The sequence below is a fragment of the Alligator mississippiensis genome, chromosome 8 (assembly GCF_030867095.1).
Source record: "Alligator mississippiensis isolate rAllMis1 chromosome 8, rAllMis1, whole genome shotgun sequence".
Classification (NCBI taxonomy): domain Eukaryota; kingdom Metazoa; phylum Chordata; order Crocodylia; family Alligatoridae; genus Alligator; species Alligator mississippiensis.
This window is the reverse complement of record NC_081831.1, coordinates 80,821,957-80,838,461: the sequence shown is the minus strand read 5'-3', so window position 1 is coordinate 80,838,461 and position 16,505 is coordinate 80,821,957. Positions and strand designations below refer to the sequence as shown.

General features: G+C 46.3%; 1 protein-coding gene across 1 annotated transcript in view; it reads right to left on the bottom strand.

Annotated features, from left to right (window-relative positions):
* GPC4 (glypican 4) overlaps nucleotides 1-16,505 on the bottom strand; it is a 98,241-nt gene that overhangs the window by 42,846 nt on the left and 38,890 nt on the right. Inside the window, exon 2 of the mRNA XM_019492796.2 lies at nucleotides 4,953-5,111. Coding sequence (XP_019348341.1) covers nucleotides 4,953-5,111 — 159 coding nt within the window. The remainder of the gene's footprint in view (nucleotides 1-4,952; nucleotides 5,112-16,505) is intronic.

Below are 16,505 nucleotides of genomic sequence, written 5' to 3'. Positions count from 1 at the left end.
CCCAGATGCAGTGTCATATGAATTACTTTGTCACTCAGGCGCCGGATCTCCTGCCGACCCAGGCTGGGGGATTGATCACCTTGTACAGGCTAGTCTGGAGAAGAGAAGACCGAGGGGGATTGAATAGCAGCCTTCACCTCCCTGCAGGGGGGCTGCAAAGAGGATGGAGCTGGGCTGCTCTCAGTGGGGGCAGATGACAGCACAAGGAGCAATGGGCTCAGGCTGCAGCAAGGGAAGGTGAGGTTGGATATCTGGAAAAACTCTCTCATGCGGAGGGTAGTAAAGCACTGGAACAGGTTACCCAGAGAGGTGGTCGAGTCTCCATCCGTGGAGGTTTTTAAGGCCCAGGTAGACAAAACCCTGGCTGGGATGATGTAGGTGGGGCTGGTCCTGCTTGGACTAGATGAGCTCCCCTCCAACCCTCATTGCCTATGATTGTATGATAGTATCTGAGCACTGTTTGGGAAGAGACTGGAAGAGCTGGAGCTCACACGCCTTCCCTAACCCCATGGTAGGTCCATTGGAAATGACAAGAGGGGATCGACTCGACTGCACTAGCAGATGCGTGGCTCCCCATAGAGGCAATGACTAGCCAGGCACCGAAACACACCGTGGCACTGGTTTAGATGCACTACTGTAGCATCCAGACAGCCCAGGGAGCCCACCACCCTTGGCGAGCTCCCTGCCCAGCTCACTGCAGATTGATAGGCCATAAGATGTGTACCACGCTCCAGTTTCAACTTGCATTCAAACTGCGTATTTGTGTCATCTGTCAGCCTCTCCGTGGCTGGCAGGGGGTACCTGGGTGCTGCCCTATTTAACCATCACATCAACAGAGCTTTTGCCCTTGGCACAGACCATTTTAAGCCTTGCCTGCACCCTGCAAGAAGTAAAAGAAAGCAAGAGAGGAAGTGCCAAAAAATGGAGAATAATCTAAAGGGAAAAAAAAGGGGGTCCTACCCATACTTTAGTGCCCCAAAAAGCCTCTGGGCCATCCCTTCACCCTCCTGAACACATATCTCATAACCGAGAGACCACAGCATAGAGGACTCCTGCCTGAGAGACAAATTCATGAAGTCCGAAGCAGGACTACAGGTTTGCGCGATCTCCAGCACAGTAATTGCAGCAGCTGCCGCTGCATTATTCATCCATTTTTAAGGTCAGGACGGATCACAACAAATTATTTCTGGGGTCACACCTTATTGCTATGCCTTATGCCATGGAGACGTGTGGTTTAAACGATTTGGACTGAAACAGAAGTGGCCCGCGGGGATGGAAAAAGTGTGGTGTGTTAAAAAGTACAACATTGGCTAGGAAATTGGGTTTCCAAGTCTTTATCCACTCTGGTCCCCTGAAAGCTGAAGACACACATGCCTCGATCTGGAGTTTTAGGGGACAAGGAGTGGAAATCACTTCTGGTTTGTCCAGTTAGAGACGGACATCAAAGACCTGGTGTGCCTGCTCCATTTCCTGCAACGTGTCGCTTCGGTGTCAGATCGATCCAACTCAGATCGGTGCTCACACAGTGTATAGCGCTTGAAGGATGCTTTAAACACATGGAAAAATACCTAACAACCATGCTACATTGTACCATCCATCGCAGGGACAACTCTACTGTCATTGTATTATGGCCATGGGTACGTCAAGTGCATTAGCAGCACTTTGTACTGGTTTGTCTCCTTTTCAAATGGGAATGTCAAGGCTAACAGATTAGTGACAACACTTCCAAAGATGTGAAAAAAGGGCTTAAATCCAAGGCCAGAAACTGCCGTTTGGAACAAGAAAGATGCTTGCTACAATGCCTCGTTCCCAGAGCAGTGTTAACGTGCTATTAAGCAAGAACGGCTTTTGGCCTGGCTGACAAAGCGCGCGTTCCTGTTCGGAGAGATGTACGGCCAGAAGGGACCTCAAGAGATCATCTAATCCAACCAGCGATGCAAACCTGCAACCTTGGTATTATCAGCACCAGGCTCTGCCCAACTGAGCTAACAGCTGTCCCATTGAACTTGACCCCTACGTGCAGTTTTGTTCAGTAAACTCGGGTCCTTAGCAGCAACCCGCATGCCTCCGCAGTGAACGGGACAGCTGCTATTCAGAGGATTTCATACGAGGCAGAGGAAAGCACACAACTTGCTCGCTTGCTTGCGCTCAACCCTATTTTCACTGGTATGATCTGGCCGATGGCAAACATCAGTGAGGCAGCCTGAAGCAGTTCCAAAAACATGCAGACCCGCAGCAAGAAAAAGTGAACTTCTGCAAGGGAACAGCTGCTTCCTCAACCCTGAAAAGGGCTGCATCAATATTTGGGTCAGGCGTTTCTCTTTCTGGCTTCAGACCATGTACTGCCAATCTGCAGACACGGGAATTTCAACCAAGTCTGAAGCATGTATCGTTCTATTTTCCATTTTCAACACACCTCCATTGCTTTCATTTCACTTCGGTTATGGGATTTAAAAAAAATTTTTTTTTTCACAAAGGTACCCATAGGTCAGTGCTTAAGTCACTCCCCAGATGGCAAAGTGGTTGCAAGTCAGGCCAGTCACTTGAAGCATCCTTAACTAGCCATGCCTAAAAATCTCTGCCTTGTTGGAGCAGAGAATCTAGTATACTCCATCGAAAAATTACCCCTTCTGCCATTGCCAGATTTAAGGATAACAATGCGGTTCCTCCTTCACTGGAGGTTAAGAAAAGGTTTGAGAAACATCTCCCAGGATGGGCTAGATCTACCTCTCTTGCTTCAAGTGCAGGGGGCTAGACAAGGCGACTTCAAGGGTCTCCTTCTGCCCTACCAGGCCTTCAATTCTGAACGGCGGAGCAGCAGGACTCATCGTGGTGGGACCCAGAGAAAGCAAGCATGCAATAGAGGAAACCTCTACTTAAATTGCATGCTAACCCCTACCCCAAGGTGCCTATCAAAGGTGATCATGCTCTTTTATGTTAAAAGCTTGTACTTTGAGGATTCCAGCTACTTGCATCTTTTTCAAAGAGAATTGCAGCATCTTGCACCAAAACAAGAAGCAGGCACACCTTGCTGTGCTCCTTACACTCGGCCTACGTCTGCATCGGGTTAGGGAAGGTCAGGCAATCAACTGTTGCATCTGAAAGCAGAAATGTGCACACAACACTTCAAAGAGTCTCAGTGTTCATTTAAGGGGATGCAGATGCTTTTCCTCTGGTCTTCTCTTAGGGGCTTATCTAAGGGTTGGATTACACGAGTGTCTGGGTCAGTGTTTAGTAAGTCTACAAGTCCAGGCACCATGGTTTTGCTTCTCTCATGCCCTTCTGCACCAGGAAGGAGAGACAGTGGAAACCCCAAATGAAGGCAAAAGCGAAATAGTTGGGGAAGGTGTAATTTCCCTCAACTTGCTGACAAGTTGCAATTCTTTATTTCCCCCAGTTCTGGTGTATTTTGAAAGAAAGCTCATAGGCTCAGGAGGTCACCTAGTCCAGTCCCTTACTCAAGGCAGGACTGTTCCCATCCAAACCTTCCCATGCAGATGCTTGTTTGAATGCTAACAAACAGCCCCATCACACAACTACATGGCGCATTATTGCTGCCCTTGAGGACTAAAATGCACGCACAGAAACTCCCAGACACAAAGTTTAACATATGGGCTCTTCCTTATCGGCATTCAAAATCATGCCCTTTTTAAGCTACAGCCAGCATCCGTAGAAAAATCCATGCAAGCTGCACCACTGATTGAACAAAAAAAAGTTCAGAGGAACTTTGGAGCCAGCGACTGAGACCACAAAAATAAAGGTGGGACAAAACCGGATGCAACACCATGAAAGCTCAACAGAGCTCTGTATCCATCCAACTCATTTCAAGGTCATTTTTTTGCATGAAATGGGCCCCACCTCATGTTTCCAAAACAGGCAACAGAAGATGTATGTAAGTAGCTGAGAGGTACAGGACATCCCGGCTCCCTCCCCTTCTACGCTCGGAGGGTATCGGAGCTTGCAGAGGGATGCACACAAGAGCTGACACAACTCTTTCAGACAGAGCTGGTTATAATGGAGCTTCCCAACCCAAGGCTCTACCAGGAAATCCTTGTCCAAATGGTCTTGGCACGATGCTACAAGAGCAGAAGTCACCTGCATAGCCCAATCCAGGATTAACTCTTGAAAAGCAGCAAATTCCCCCCACTTAAGGACAGCTGGGCTTTTTTTCATAAGTGATTTGATCAGTATAACTACTGGATGGCAACGTGCAATGAAAGCAACACTGACTGGCCCGGGCGAGACGGGGCTGGGGACGAGAGGTCACCGGTGTACAAGCATTCAGGTGTCTCTTTCACGTGGTACGCTGTACGTGAGGGTTGTCTTTCTATTATTCCCCAGGAGCTGGGTCTACCTCTAGAAAAGTCAGCTTGAAGGGAAACTGCAGCAGACTTCAGGTGGACAAAAAAAGAAATGACATCTCCTACTTATCGGTCGCCAAGACGTGCCCGTTTTGGCAATAGTTTCAGAGACAGGAATTGGGCAGAGACTAGACACGTCTCACTTGAACCCAGGCCCTGATATAATAAGGGTACTGTATCTGTTCAGCAATGCTGGAGTTCAATGGGGAATAAATCCATCTAGTTCCTGGCACGCTGGGAACGTGGAAGCGTTCATGGAGATCAACGCTGCAAGGCAAGCATGCTACAACTACACGCTCCGCGGAGACAAAACTAACTGCAGTCAACGTATTTATGGCAGAGTGGATTAATCAGATAGAAAGATGTATCCCCTACGGGGAAACCAACAACCATAATCAGCAAATATTTCTATCAGGCTGGACTGCAAAACAAGCAATGCTCTAACCTCACCGCCACAAGTCGAGAGTCACGAACCTCCCCAGCGAACAGAGAAAGAAAGACACAGCGCAAGTCGTCTGCCGACAAAAGGAAATAGGGGGATGATTTCACTGTGTCTGCATCAGAAAGGAAAGGCAGGACTCCAACACTTACCATCAAACTTTTTGTATCGGGAGTTAAACATGGCTTGCAAGTGATTGCTAAGCTCTACAACCGCGTTTCTGAAGTCTTGTTTGCTCTGCTGGCTGTACTTCTCTTCCATTTCTTCGGAGCAGCAGGTGTAGCCTTGTGAACATACTTTCAAATGGTCACCTGAAAGATCAAGAATGAAAGATCAAGAATGAATCATTCAGTTCGACATCCAAGAAAATAAATGTCGCTGATGCAGGCGCACGCGCCAACCCTGAACTCCATTATTTGAGCCCAACTCTCTAGATCAATGGGATTTTACCTCGACGAAGAGTGCAGGATTTGTACATAGGAAAGGTCGAATCACCGGGGAAATACAGCAGTGCCCACGTGAACACCCTCGCTCTGTCTCTCTCTCAGTATGCTAAAAATACGTCCTCAAGTTTGATTTATTCAGTAAATAAACTCTTCAAATAGCTAGCTATTCATTATAAACAATACCGCTTGCAACAAAGGGCTGGCTAAGTGGCCTGTATACATTACTATATTTTATATAAAAACAAGGGTTTTTTATGTGGATTTTAATTACTTTCCGTTCATTCACTTAAAAGTCTTAACAGGAGTGGTAGTGCCTCCTTGTGACCAAGAGGTACTTTCTGTAAGCATATAAATACCCATACACATGTGCCTTGCACAGGAAACGTACCCCCAGAATGAATACCGCCAGGGTATTAAAACCCAGTGTGATTTGGAGTATTGCTTAGCCCAGCGCGCTACGTTTTCCAGCTCTTGAGTTCCCAAAGTTTGCAATCACCAGCCTGAGCAAAGTCGTGCACTTGTTATAGGGAATCCACACGGAGATTCGCCCCTGCCTTAAATGACAATTCAGCGCCAGACTACTCAGAAAACGGCTCGAGAGTCGGCGAGTCACAGGAACTATAAAACAATCTGATACGGCTTAATTTCATTTTACAAAGTAGAAGAGATTGGTTATTTTGTTCATCCAGAACTAATTCAATCACAAAACGCAATCGATACCTACCTCTTCGGTGGTGCAGTTGCTACAAACACATTGCAGCATGTGATAGTCGCCCTTCTCACGGGCTCGTGCGGTTGGGTTTTTTGCTGTAATTGCAATGGCCAACTCACAATTTTTAAATTACAGGCAAAGAATGCCTCGACTACTTAAAACATTATTGCTTCCAATAAGGAAGCAGTTTAAAAGGTCAGCAGACCTTCAGGGACTGCCTAAGATGGCCAGATGTTTTCCCAAGTGACCAGCAAGTTGTGAGCTTCGATCGTCAAGCGACGGCCGAACTCTGGTCTCAATTACACTTCAGTCGAGTTACTCCAGACTTTCGAGCAGATGCATGGACAGAATTTGGCCCTGCGTGTTTTGATTTTTAAACATCCTGATGCTTTATCAGATTGCCCCCTACCCTTTTACCCGCGTTCGTGAACAATTTCTTTGAGGTCTCACGATTTGAGAACTCTTCATGTTGAGAGCTGTCAATCCGGCTCCTCAATGTGCTGCCCTGGTGTCATATGAGCTTGCAGGAAGGGGCGGAGGCAACAGGATGTGTGGCCCTGGGGATGCACCAGCTAGGAGTACCGAGATGTGGGAAAGATGGCAGATGCAATCAACTATCTACTGCTGGGGGAACTCAGGATTGCAAATCAGCTAGGAGTTTTAGGACATAGAGGTTGCAGCTGAATGATAACGCCGCTATCAGTTTTACAGTTCTGGGGGCGTCTCAAAAGCACTACCCCCTAACTTGTCGTCTAAGGAAGAGGATGGAGAAGACAACAACTTTCTAGCATCACCCGGTGACCTGAAAGCCAGAGCAGGTTGGCAGCAAAACACACTGGTCAAGATTCCCACAACAGTTCAGAGCAGTCTTCATCTCGAGCATTGCAACACCTCCGCGGGCATTTATACACGTACATTTTCATGCTCGGATGTCCCAGAGAGCCGGTGCGTTGGAGCAGACTCGATTGATCAATAAGCCTGTAGCACTTCCACTCTAGCCCGATTCATCGAGTCTCCTCGGCACGCCAGCTGACGTGCACGTGCTGCGTCGCATCGTGTGCAGTTCCATATGCAGTGAAACGTGAGCAGAAAATGGCGGGGTGCCCTTTTAAACTAAAACACCTTCAATGTGTTTTAATTCAAAAGCATGCTGTGCCACTTTCTCAGCGCTGACACACATTTTGCCATTTATACAAATGCGTGTGCCACAAACACGTGTGCAAACATGCGTACAGATGTCCTGTATTACTTCCTAACTCTACAGGAGACCATGGCCGCTTTAAATACATGGCGCTGTACATTTTTTGCCAGAGGTTCTCAACGTTGTTGGACTCAAGGCACCCCTCCAGACCTTGCGTGAATTCAGCGGTACCCTATTTCAAGAATTAATTACTATATTTTGTGCTTATTTCCTGGAAGAGAGGCCGAGCATGGGGAACGGCGGCTCATCCAGGCAGAGACAAGCTGGAGCCTGCACGTCTGTGTTTATCTCCTAACACCTCATTTACCTTCTCACGGCTCAGGGCAACCTGCAAAAGACCTGGAGGCACCTGGTTGAGAACCACTGCTCGATTCCCTATCTGTTGACAGAAAAAAGCATCTCCATGTGTTACAGCAGCAAAATAAATAAGTAAATAAATAAAAAAAATTTTTAAAAAAGGTGTGTGCTGCATGCAGGATGAAGTGTGCCACTCTCCACCCTGCGTTCCCGTAGCCAGCTACAATCCCGTAACAACGCTATAATTTGCCTAACTCTGGGACTAGGTGTACAATTTAGGTCAGCTTTGTAGCCAGACTAAATGCCTTAATGCGTCTCCTTCAGACAGTTATGAAATGCCTTTATAAATAAATATCATCCTCAATAATCTCGTTTCCTAAATCTACTCTTCTGGTGCACGACGGGATTGGTTGGTTTGTTTTCTTTGGCAGTTCAGGAGCCGTCGGTCAACAGGCAATTCTGCAGCAAATCATCTGTTGCACAATACCGTCTGATGCTCTCCAGTTACGGAAAGCCTGGGGTCTCGTCAGAGCCGGAAGCAATGTTGCTAAAACGCGGTGTTCTGGAAACAAAAAATCCTCCCCGACCTAACTCGGGGATTGTTCCTCCAGCTTGGCCCGGCATTTTTAACCACTAGTGTATACAACTTACCCCAGCTGAATGGATGCCAGGCACCTTTAATGATTAACATTTCATTCAAAACGGAGAAAAGAAGAATAACCACCGACAGATGTAGGTACTCAGAAGCGGAGATCAGAATAAGGGACCCATGCCCATAGTCCACCACCTTCTCTTCGGCAACAAGAGAGACTTTGGTCAAATTTCTACGAAATGATGACGCTGAACGTATCTCACTACATCTAGACTTTATGAAGTACCTCGATCCAACTCTGAGTTATGCTGGAAGAGCTAAATGCCATAAGGCATCTCCATACATATGTGGTAGAACTGCCCCGTTAAACACTGGTTCTAGATATCTGTAAGGAAAAATATTTGCACCGCAACTGGCTTGTAGGTCCCGTATTTCACCCAAATTTTTCCTTCTCAGGATATTTTCCAAGTTTACAATCACAGCTTACTACAGATCTCTGTGCATCTACCTCATCTCAGCTGCATCCAGGGGATTGCCAAAGCATGGAAATGGGCAACGCCACCTAACAAGGGAGAACGGATAGAATGGAATATATTCACCCTGGGAAAGCAATCCACTGTGCTAAAAACAAGTATGTGGACGTGTATGCCACCTGATTGCCATGCTACGACTACCTAACAAAAGAGGACTATGAAGGACACATTATATTGCAACATGGAATATAAGTATATCCAAAAATCGAGAGACAGCATGAGACATAGTCCTTTCCCTCTTCTGAGCAAAACCTAATGGCCAGTGACTTTGAGAGAAGTCACTGAAACTTGTATGTAGGTAATCACAACTTGTACCCCAAAATACCTTTTCACTTTATTGTTCTTTACCTGTTTTCAATGTGGTGACATAGTTGTGTTAATAAAACAAAAGCGGGGTGGGACAAGAAGTTTCAACGCTGAGCTGTATAACAACAGCAGCCCTATCTACCCGTTTTATCATCTTCAACTATATATACGATCCACATACGGGGATCGAAAGGGTTCTACATCTACATCAAGACCACCCCAAATAGAGGACCTGTCGATCCCGTATCAGTCGTGTCAGCCAACTTGGGACCCATATTCATGGAAGACAATCATCCTCGACTGCGAGGGACTGCCGAAGAAGATGACTTCTCTCATTCATCCGAGGTCAATGCTTGCAAGATGGGAGTAAAGTAGGGAGAGCTGAATATGAAAATAGGAGCTGTTCAGTTCAATTAGCAGCTTATAATAGTTATATAAAGGCTGCATACGTGCCATGGGAAGAAACGTGTTTGGACACCCCTATGTAAGTCAGTCTTACTGATGGGCAAAGTAGGGTTTGGATGAAAGATTTGGCAGCAGACAATAAAACAGCTCAACAGTTGTAACCTTTCTTCTAAATTGGTCCAGCGCCTGCAGCCATGAAGTCCCAGTCCGTGACCATGGATTAACATCGCTGTTAGGACACAGCTGGCAACTAGCAAACCTAGCTTTGTGAAAATCTCCTAAATTGCAAAAGCCGTTTTATTTCAAAGCGTTTCATCTGGTGTTTGTTAAATTTTCACAATGTTTTCGATCCCCCCCAAAAAATGTTACTGGTAATACTATCAGAAGTCTGCTCCCTGAATTAAATGAAAAGAAGAAAAATTCAACTAACAGTTTCCACATTTTTATCAATATGTTTGAAGATGGAAATGTATCTTTCACAAAAAAATAATTAAGTAGCTGATTTTCTTTTCTTTTTTATTTTTTTTGCCATTCCCAACGTGAATTCAGACTCATTTCCATTAGGAAACTACATTACCTATTTTACAACATCCTTTTCCACTACCTTATGCTGTTCTGCATTTTTAAATATCGTATGGGAAATAATATTCTGATGGCATGAAGTAGAAACATTTTTTTCCACAATCCTTTTTGCCTTTGATGTGCAAATGGTGTTTCAGGAGCACATGTGCAACACCCAAAGCAAGGAGAAATTCCCTTGGTAGACTTTAAATAGATTTGAATTTTTTTATTCCATTGACCATTAGCAGACCGTGCTCTGAAACGAAACGCAGACATTCAGAAATAAAATGACCGGAGGTCTAATTTGGGGAGATATTTCTCCATCATGTCAGCGCTATGCGGTCTTGGCTTATGACCAGGTATCCGTTCTGTTTGGAGCTTGGGAGCTCCCAAAATTAAGTGCTAATACAGCGGAGGATGCAGCCTATTACTCAGTGTTACAGAACAGATACTTATGGACTGTGGGCTGTTTTTCCTAATATTAAATTTTCTGCCAGAGGGGAAGAAGTAAATGAGAATCCTAAAAGATATTTTGAGCCACTGGTGTAACACTGAAAGTATCTATCTTTAGCAATTCCATCTTCCAAATGAAAATAAATTTTCGCATTCCCGCTTCCTGCCTCTCCTGCCAACCGCGCCCCGAACTAACATGCTCTGGAGGAATTTCATTTCTTACACGGGGCTTTAAAAATAATATTAATAAAAAAAAAAAATTAGCTAGTAAAGTTACTTCTGGGAATTACTTCTGGAAAGAGCTTTCTGCTCAGCGTTTGTCTGTGGGGCAGGTTTCAAATGAATTTGCAGGGAAGGAAAGGAGGGGTGGCGGAGCAAAGCCCATCCAAACAAAGCGCAGGCTCACCTGACAGCGCAGCGGGTTCCCAGTCGTGCTACGTACACTATCCCCAGCTTTAAAAAAACAAAAAAAACCCCCAAACAAAAAACACCTCTTGGGGACTCGTGCAACTCCCAAAAATGAATGTTTTGCTAAACAAAAAGGCTTGGGGTTCAACTGGGCTAAGACGGCTGCACACGAGGGAACGGAGGTAGGATGCTCGGGGGAGAGGACGTTGGCCGGAGGAGCACAGATTGGGAAGGAGGCGGCACCGCGTCCAAGGAAGACCTCAAAGTGGGGAAAACTACGGCGGCTCCTTCTGGGAAGGAAAAAGGCCTAAACCACAGCAATGTCTAGATCCAGCTACAATCAGAAAATAAATGGACCCAAACTATGCACCTCACGGTCTTTTGAGGCTCTATTAATGGTAGGCTCTATTAATTCAGTGCTGTCACGATGGATGGAGGCACGTTCTGCCGTCATTCATTCTGGTGGAAGCCCAAACCACGTCTGTGCAAGAGAACACTTGATCTTCTGTTCGCTTTTACATTAATACTTCTTGGCCTTTTTCCTTGTTTTAATTTACCAACATGCACTGCTCTGGGTTCGCCTAGCCCTGCAGTGGCTCCCGTTCAAAGTAGGCTTAGCACGCAGTTCAATAAAACATGTTCCAATAAGCACTTGGGGCACTTAATTGAGTTGCTACAACAGTTGGAGATGAAGAAGCGAGGGAGCACACAAGGGAGGATATTAACTGCACGTTCGCACTGAAGCGGCTCACACAGGGGCTTTCAATACGCATTTTCCATAGGATCCTGCAGGTACCTGCATGGTTGCCCGATAGGAGGGACCGCAAAGGCTTGCTGCTAAGACGCCTAGCAAAAACTAGGAGCATACCTCTTTGAAACATGTCCATTCATGGTACCAGGTTTACCTGACGTTGCCTATCCATACATCCACAAGATCGAGCTCAAAATAGAAATCTCGCAAGCCCACGCTGTCAAGAGCAACTGAAATGCAGGACCGGGAACATCAGGAGGAAACAAAGGTCCCTTCAACTACTGAGATTTCTGCAGCCAGTTGGAAAACTTGTGTTTCTTCAACTCAATTAACATGGGATCGAAAGCACAGGGGAGGAGCCAGCTATCCCAAAAACAGCTCCTTTCACCCACATACTTTCATCACCTCTCCACAATGACGCCATCTCTGGATTTATAGCCTAACCTGTCATCCCATTATCCTGCCTTTAATTTCCAGTCTGGTGTTTTGTTTCTTGATTACTGAGAAGCCTGCCCAGAGATCATGTTTTTCATGAACACACCATGTTTAGAGGGTATATTCCTATTCTATGATATGAAAACTATGTGATACGAGATACGATGTATGATACGATATGATATACAATACGATACATGATACAATGCAATGCGATACAATATGGAAATTATATTTTCAGGTATAAAGCTGCGAGGCCAGAAGACTTGTTGGGGAGTTGCTAATTAGGTTCATTATTTCTTTAATAATGCAACTGAGGGCAATCCATCCTTTCATTGCAATTCAACATTCAGTTTCCGAGGCCTTTCAGAGTGCTACCGCTGGCCCCGATGCCGTGTGGAGCAGTGGTCCTCTCATAAATTAGGCTGGTGAAATACTCAGGGGTGAAAAACTGTTCCAGGACAGATAAGCGCTGCCAGTAGCTCAGACTCGTAATACTGTCTGTCTCCTTCCTGTAACCCACATCAGCTTGTATCATCTTTAAAAAGTTTTATGACTTCCTCTAAATCAACTATAAAAAGAACCCTGGACAGCAAGGCCGGACGCTAATCCAATTTCACACTAGACTTGTGTCTAATCATCGCCGAACATTAGCCCTCCGCTCGTCAGTGATAATTGGCATGCTGCTTGAAGAAAACATCAAGATGACAGAAAACACTGTTAAAGGTGGGGGGGGGGGACCCCAAACTCGCCCAGCTCGTCTCATGCCTGTTGATGAGATTGGATAAAAGCAAAAATGTCAGGTCCATCACACCAGCTCACCAGGGGACCTGGAGCAAAGTCAGTAAAGCGGGTCACCCACTAACTCTGAACCTATGCAAGGTTGGGGGGGCCAGCTCGCGATCTTTTTGGTTAGATTTGGGATGGTTCAGACAGGGATGATACCCCAGAGATGGAGATGCCTGCCTCGAGCAGGGGGCTGGACTATGACTTCCTGCAGCCCCTGCCAGCCCTACTGAGCACCTGCAGGTTTCCCCTGACTTCACATGTTAAAAGGGCTCAACACTTAGCAAACACTTGGCTTTTCGCCCGTCGCTTCTCTTTGCCTAGTAAACTATGGCTATTTGCAGGACCCAGGTCCTGCATGCTATATATGCACAAAGCAAAGACTGTCCCTGCCCCGAAGAACAGAGCTGTGAACTTCAATTGCTGTTTATATTCCTTTCAGATTTTCCCAAGGCAAGGCACTAAAGAAATATCTCGGTGTATATTTTAGATGTGGGGAAAAAAAATCTACTGGACATTAAAACGGCTAAAGGAAAGCTCCTGCTCTTGGGCACACCGCGAGTTCACAACAGCCTCTGAAGCTACCCCGTATGTGCGGTGGGGTATTTGAAATCAAAATGTTACTTGCAACGTGAATTTGGAGCTTACCCACGTGATTTACCCTTTCCTGTCGGTCTTTACGGTACACTTCGCTGTTACTTCAACACAGCATTGCTGTGGGGCTTTCATTCATTTTAATAGGGAAAAAGCTCCCCATTGAAATGTGCTTGTGCCAAGAAACAGAAGATGTAAAAAAGCAGTATAAAGCCCACTGATACAGGCTGGGTCTTAGTGAGCCGGCGGGCAAAAAGTCTCTGTTGCTTCAGAGATGAAGAAAATAGAAGCAAATAAACTGAATCAAACCTAATTATCCTCATACGTATCAACGTGCCTTTTCCACCATCACCTGGAGATGCTGAGCACACTCTCTGCCTGCATTTACTGGAAGAATAACTACATCCAGCTCCTTAGAGCAACTGCTCCTGAACATTTTGCAGCTGCTAACCCTCAAAAATTTCCTGTGAATCACCAATTTTTAAGCAAAACAGGCTAAAACAGCACCCAGACTTGTTGCAATACTGGACTGTACTGACCAGAGCAGAGTTTGGGAGCCCGCCGCCCTAGGGTGGGAAGAATTGAAGGTACCACCACTGGCAACCCAAGAGCCCATTTCTCCCAGATCTGGGATATGATTTCACATTTCACTCCGGCCTCAAATGTACTTGGTATTTTTACCATCTGGACATAGGCGAAGCAGCATCTCCAGTGCACAAAGGCTTGTCCTCCCCCTGCCTCCCCGGGCCATGTTTTGGAAAGGATCTGCAAAGTTTCCAAGTTTAAAGGCCACGTCTATTAATCCACTGAGGTTTACAGGTTCTGTTCCTGAGTAACCGTGTTGAATTCTTTGGACAAATATTTACAAAAGCTTCCTTTTCATCCAAAGGAAAGTTTACTGCTCTAATAAGTACGTCCAGAAGGAGAAAAGGTTTCAAAAGATGCATCTCCACGTACATCTTGTGCAAAGGTTCGTGCTTAGTCTTGTTGCTCTGCGAGGCCAAACTCAGCAAGGCACATAAGCATCTGCTTCGCTAAGTGACTGAGCTTAAGAGGACTATTTTCAAGCTTAATGGGAGGCTGATGTTTAAAAAAGTTGCTGCGATGGAGCCTAGACCTCTGCTTATGTGCACAGACCAACTGGCTTAGGAACAAACAATTGGCAAAACCGGCCTAGACCCGCCCTTAGACAGCATTTGGAGCAAGGAAGAGATGCAATCCCCACTTCTCCCTGGAACCCATCTGAAGCAATTCCCAAACAGTCTACAGACGCCAAAACCTAATTGCTTTTGCATAGCACGCGAATCGACTCGCTCAGCAGAATGGCAGCGCAAGCTGGAACAGGCCACCAGACTGGAGAGAGACAAGCACGCGGCTCCGGCTTTCTTCTCCTTTGCTTTCTGTCTTTCCTTCCCCCAGTCCCCTTGTCCCACCATCTTCCCATGCCTTCGGGGATAAGCCACCCTTTGTGCACCACCATCCGCTTTCACACCTATGGGTACAGGTGTTCCCTGGCTGTCCTGCCTCCCAGGGCTGCGTGCGCCCGGTGTTTTGGTACATCCAACACCCAACATTACGGATGTCCTCGGTAGTTTAGAAAACTTTGGGTCCCCAAGGGTAGCTAGAGACAAGCCTGCAGCTTAGTATCTGATCATGGTTCTCTCTTTTCTACCTGATTTTTCAATGCATTTGAAATGCCCCGATTCCAGAGAGGCTACCGGCGATGCATAACAGGGCGATGCTGAATACATAGCAATGGGTGTAGGCTGCACAAGAGCCAGCATCAACCACTGACGCTCCAACAAGTCAATGTAGTCATGCCGGGTCACACCAGCTAAAGAGCTGGCTCAGGCTCCGCCGCGATAGGTGTTAGATCAGGCTCATCAGCAGACACCCTGACGCTTTCCCCTTTCCTCACTAGCCAACACTTGCAGAGTTTCTGAGCACGCGCAGCTAGTTCAAGGAGTTCACTGTGCAAGTTGTTATGTTACTGGGTTTTCCTTCTTTGTTTAAACAAAGAAAAGCCTGTAGTTTATGTAACATCCCACCCCATTAACATTGTTTCTTCCAGTTCTTTCTTTGCTTTTTTTCCACTATGAAAGCTGCTTTGGTTTTGAATCAGTAGGCATTTCATCTCTGCTCAGCGATTACCCTGATCGCATGTGAAGTTTCCCCAGACGTGCGGAGAAGGGCAGCAATATTGAATGAATTGTTGCAAACGTACCACGCTGTTAAAATATACCGTTTGATACCCGAACGCAAACTCTTTCACCTAAGTCTAACAACAGCGAACTATATTCGGTCATGCTTTACTGCATCTGTTAACTCAGCTGGTAATTTATCTTGCGGTCCTGGAGAACTACTCAGCCGACAATGCTCCAGCGACGTATCTCCCTTAGCACAAGTAATCCTAATTATTTCCATAGAGCATACCTACAGTTTCTTAAAATATCCTATACGGCCGAGGTCTGCCTGGCTGATATTTTTCCATTTTGCTTTGTTGACAGCTTTGGGTTCGTGGATTTACTGCCATGAGGGTTGGAGACTGGGAAGAACAAGAGATTTATATCCGTGTGTACACTAAGCCAAATGCACATTAAAAACCTTCTGTCCTGGCAAGAGCAACTTTGGGCAAAGAGAAAGTCCTTCCACTTAGCCTAGCCCAACTTCCCATTGCAACGCTCATTTTCTAGCCCTGGGACTTAGCTCGCTACCCGGCACTGCCGTGAACGACGGCCAGCTGGGTAGAGTAACCTTCCCAGCATCCATCCCCAGGTCACAGCGAGAGGTTTGACCCGATTTCTGGAACTCCACTTATCCGGCTGAAACAACAGCAGTCCAAAACACCGTTCCCCGCAACACCGCCAATTATTATCGGCACCAAAACTGGCTTCCTTGCCTACCGCTTCCATCATTGCTACAACCTGCCGAGCCCAGCAGGCCAGGCACCCTAACCCTAACACTACCATGCTCCGAATAGCAGCAGTCCCAGCATCTTCAGGAAACTCAAATGAAGGAGACTTATGTCCCACGTGAGTGAATCCTCCCTTTGGCTGAAGACAACAACTGCCTCTTCTTCCTTACATCTGGGCTTGATCCTACTGCCCACCAGCATTGCATCCCAATGCCTCCCATTGCAAAGCAACAGCAAAGCTCCTGTTGAAGATGCCCTGGATGCTCTGGGTATCCTCAGCTCTGGGGGTATTTTGGTGTGGCAGTGTCCTC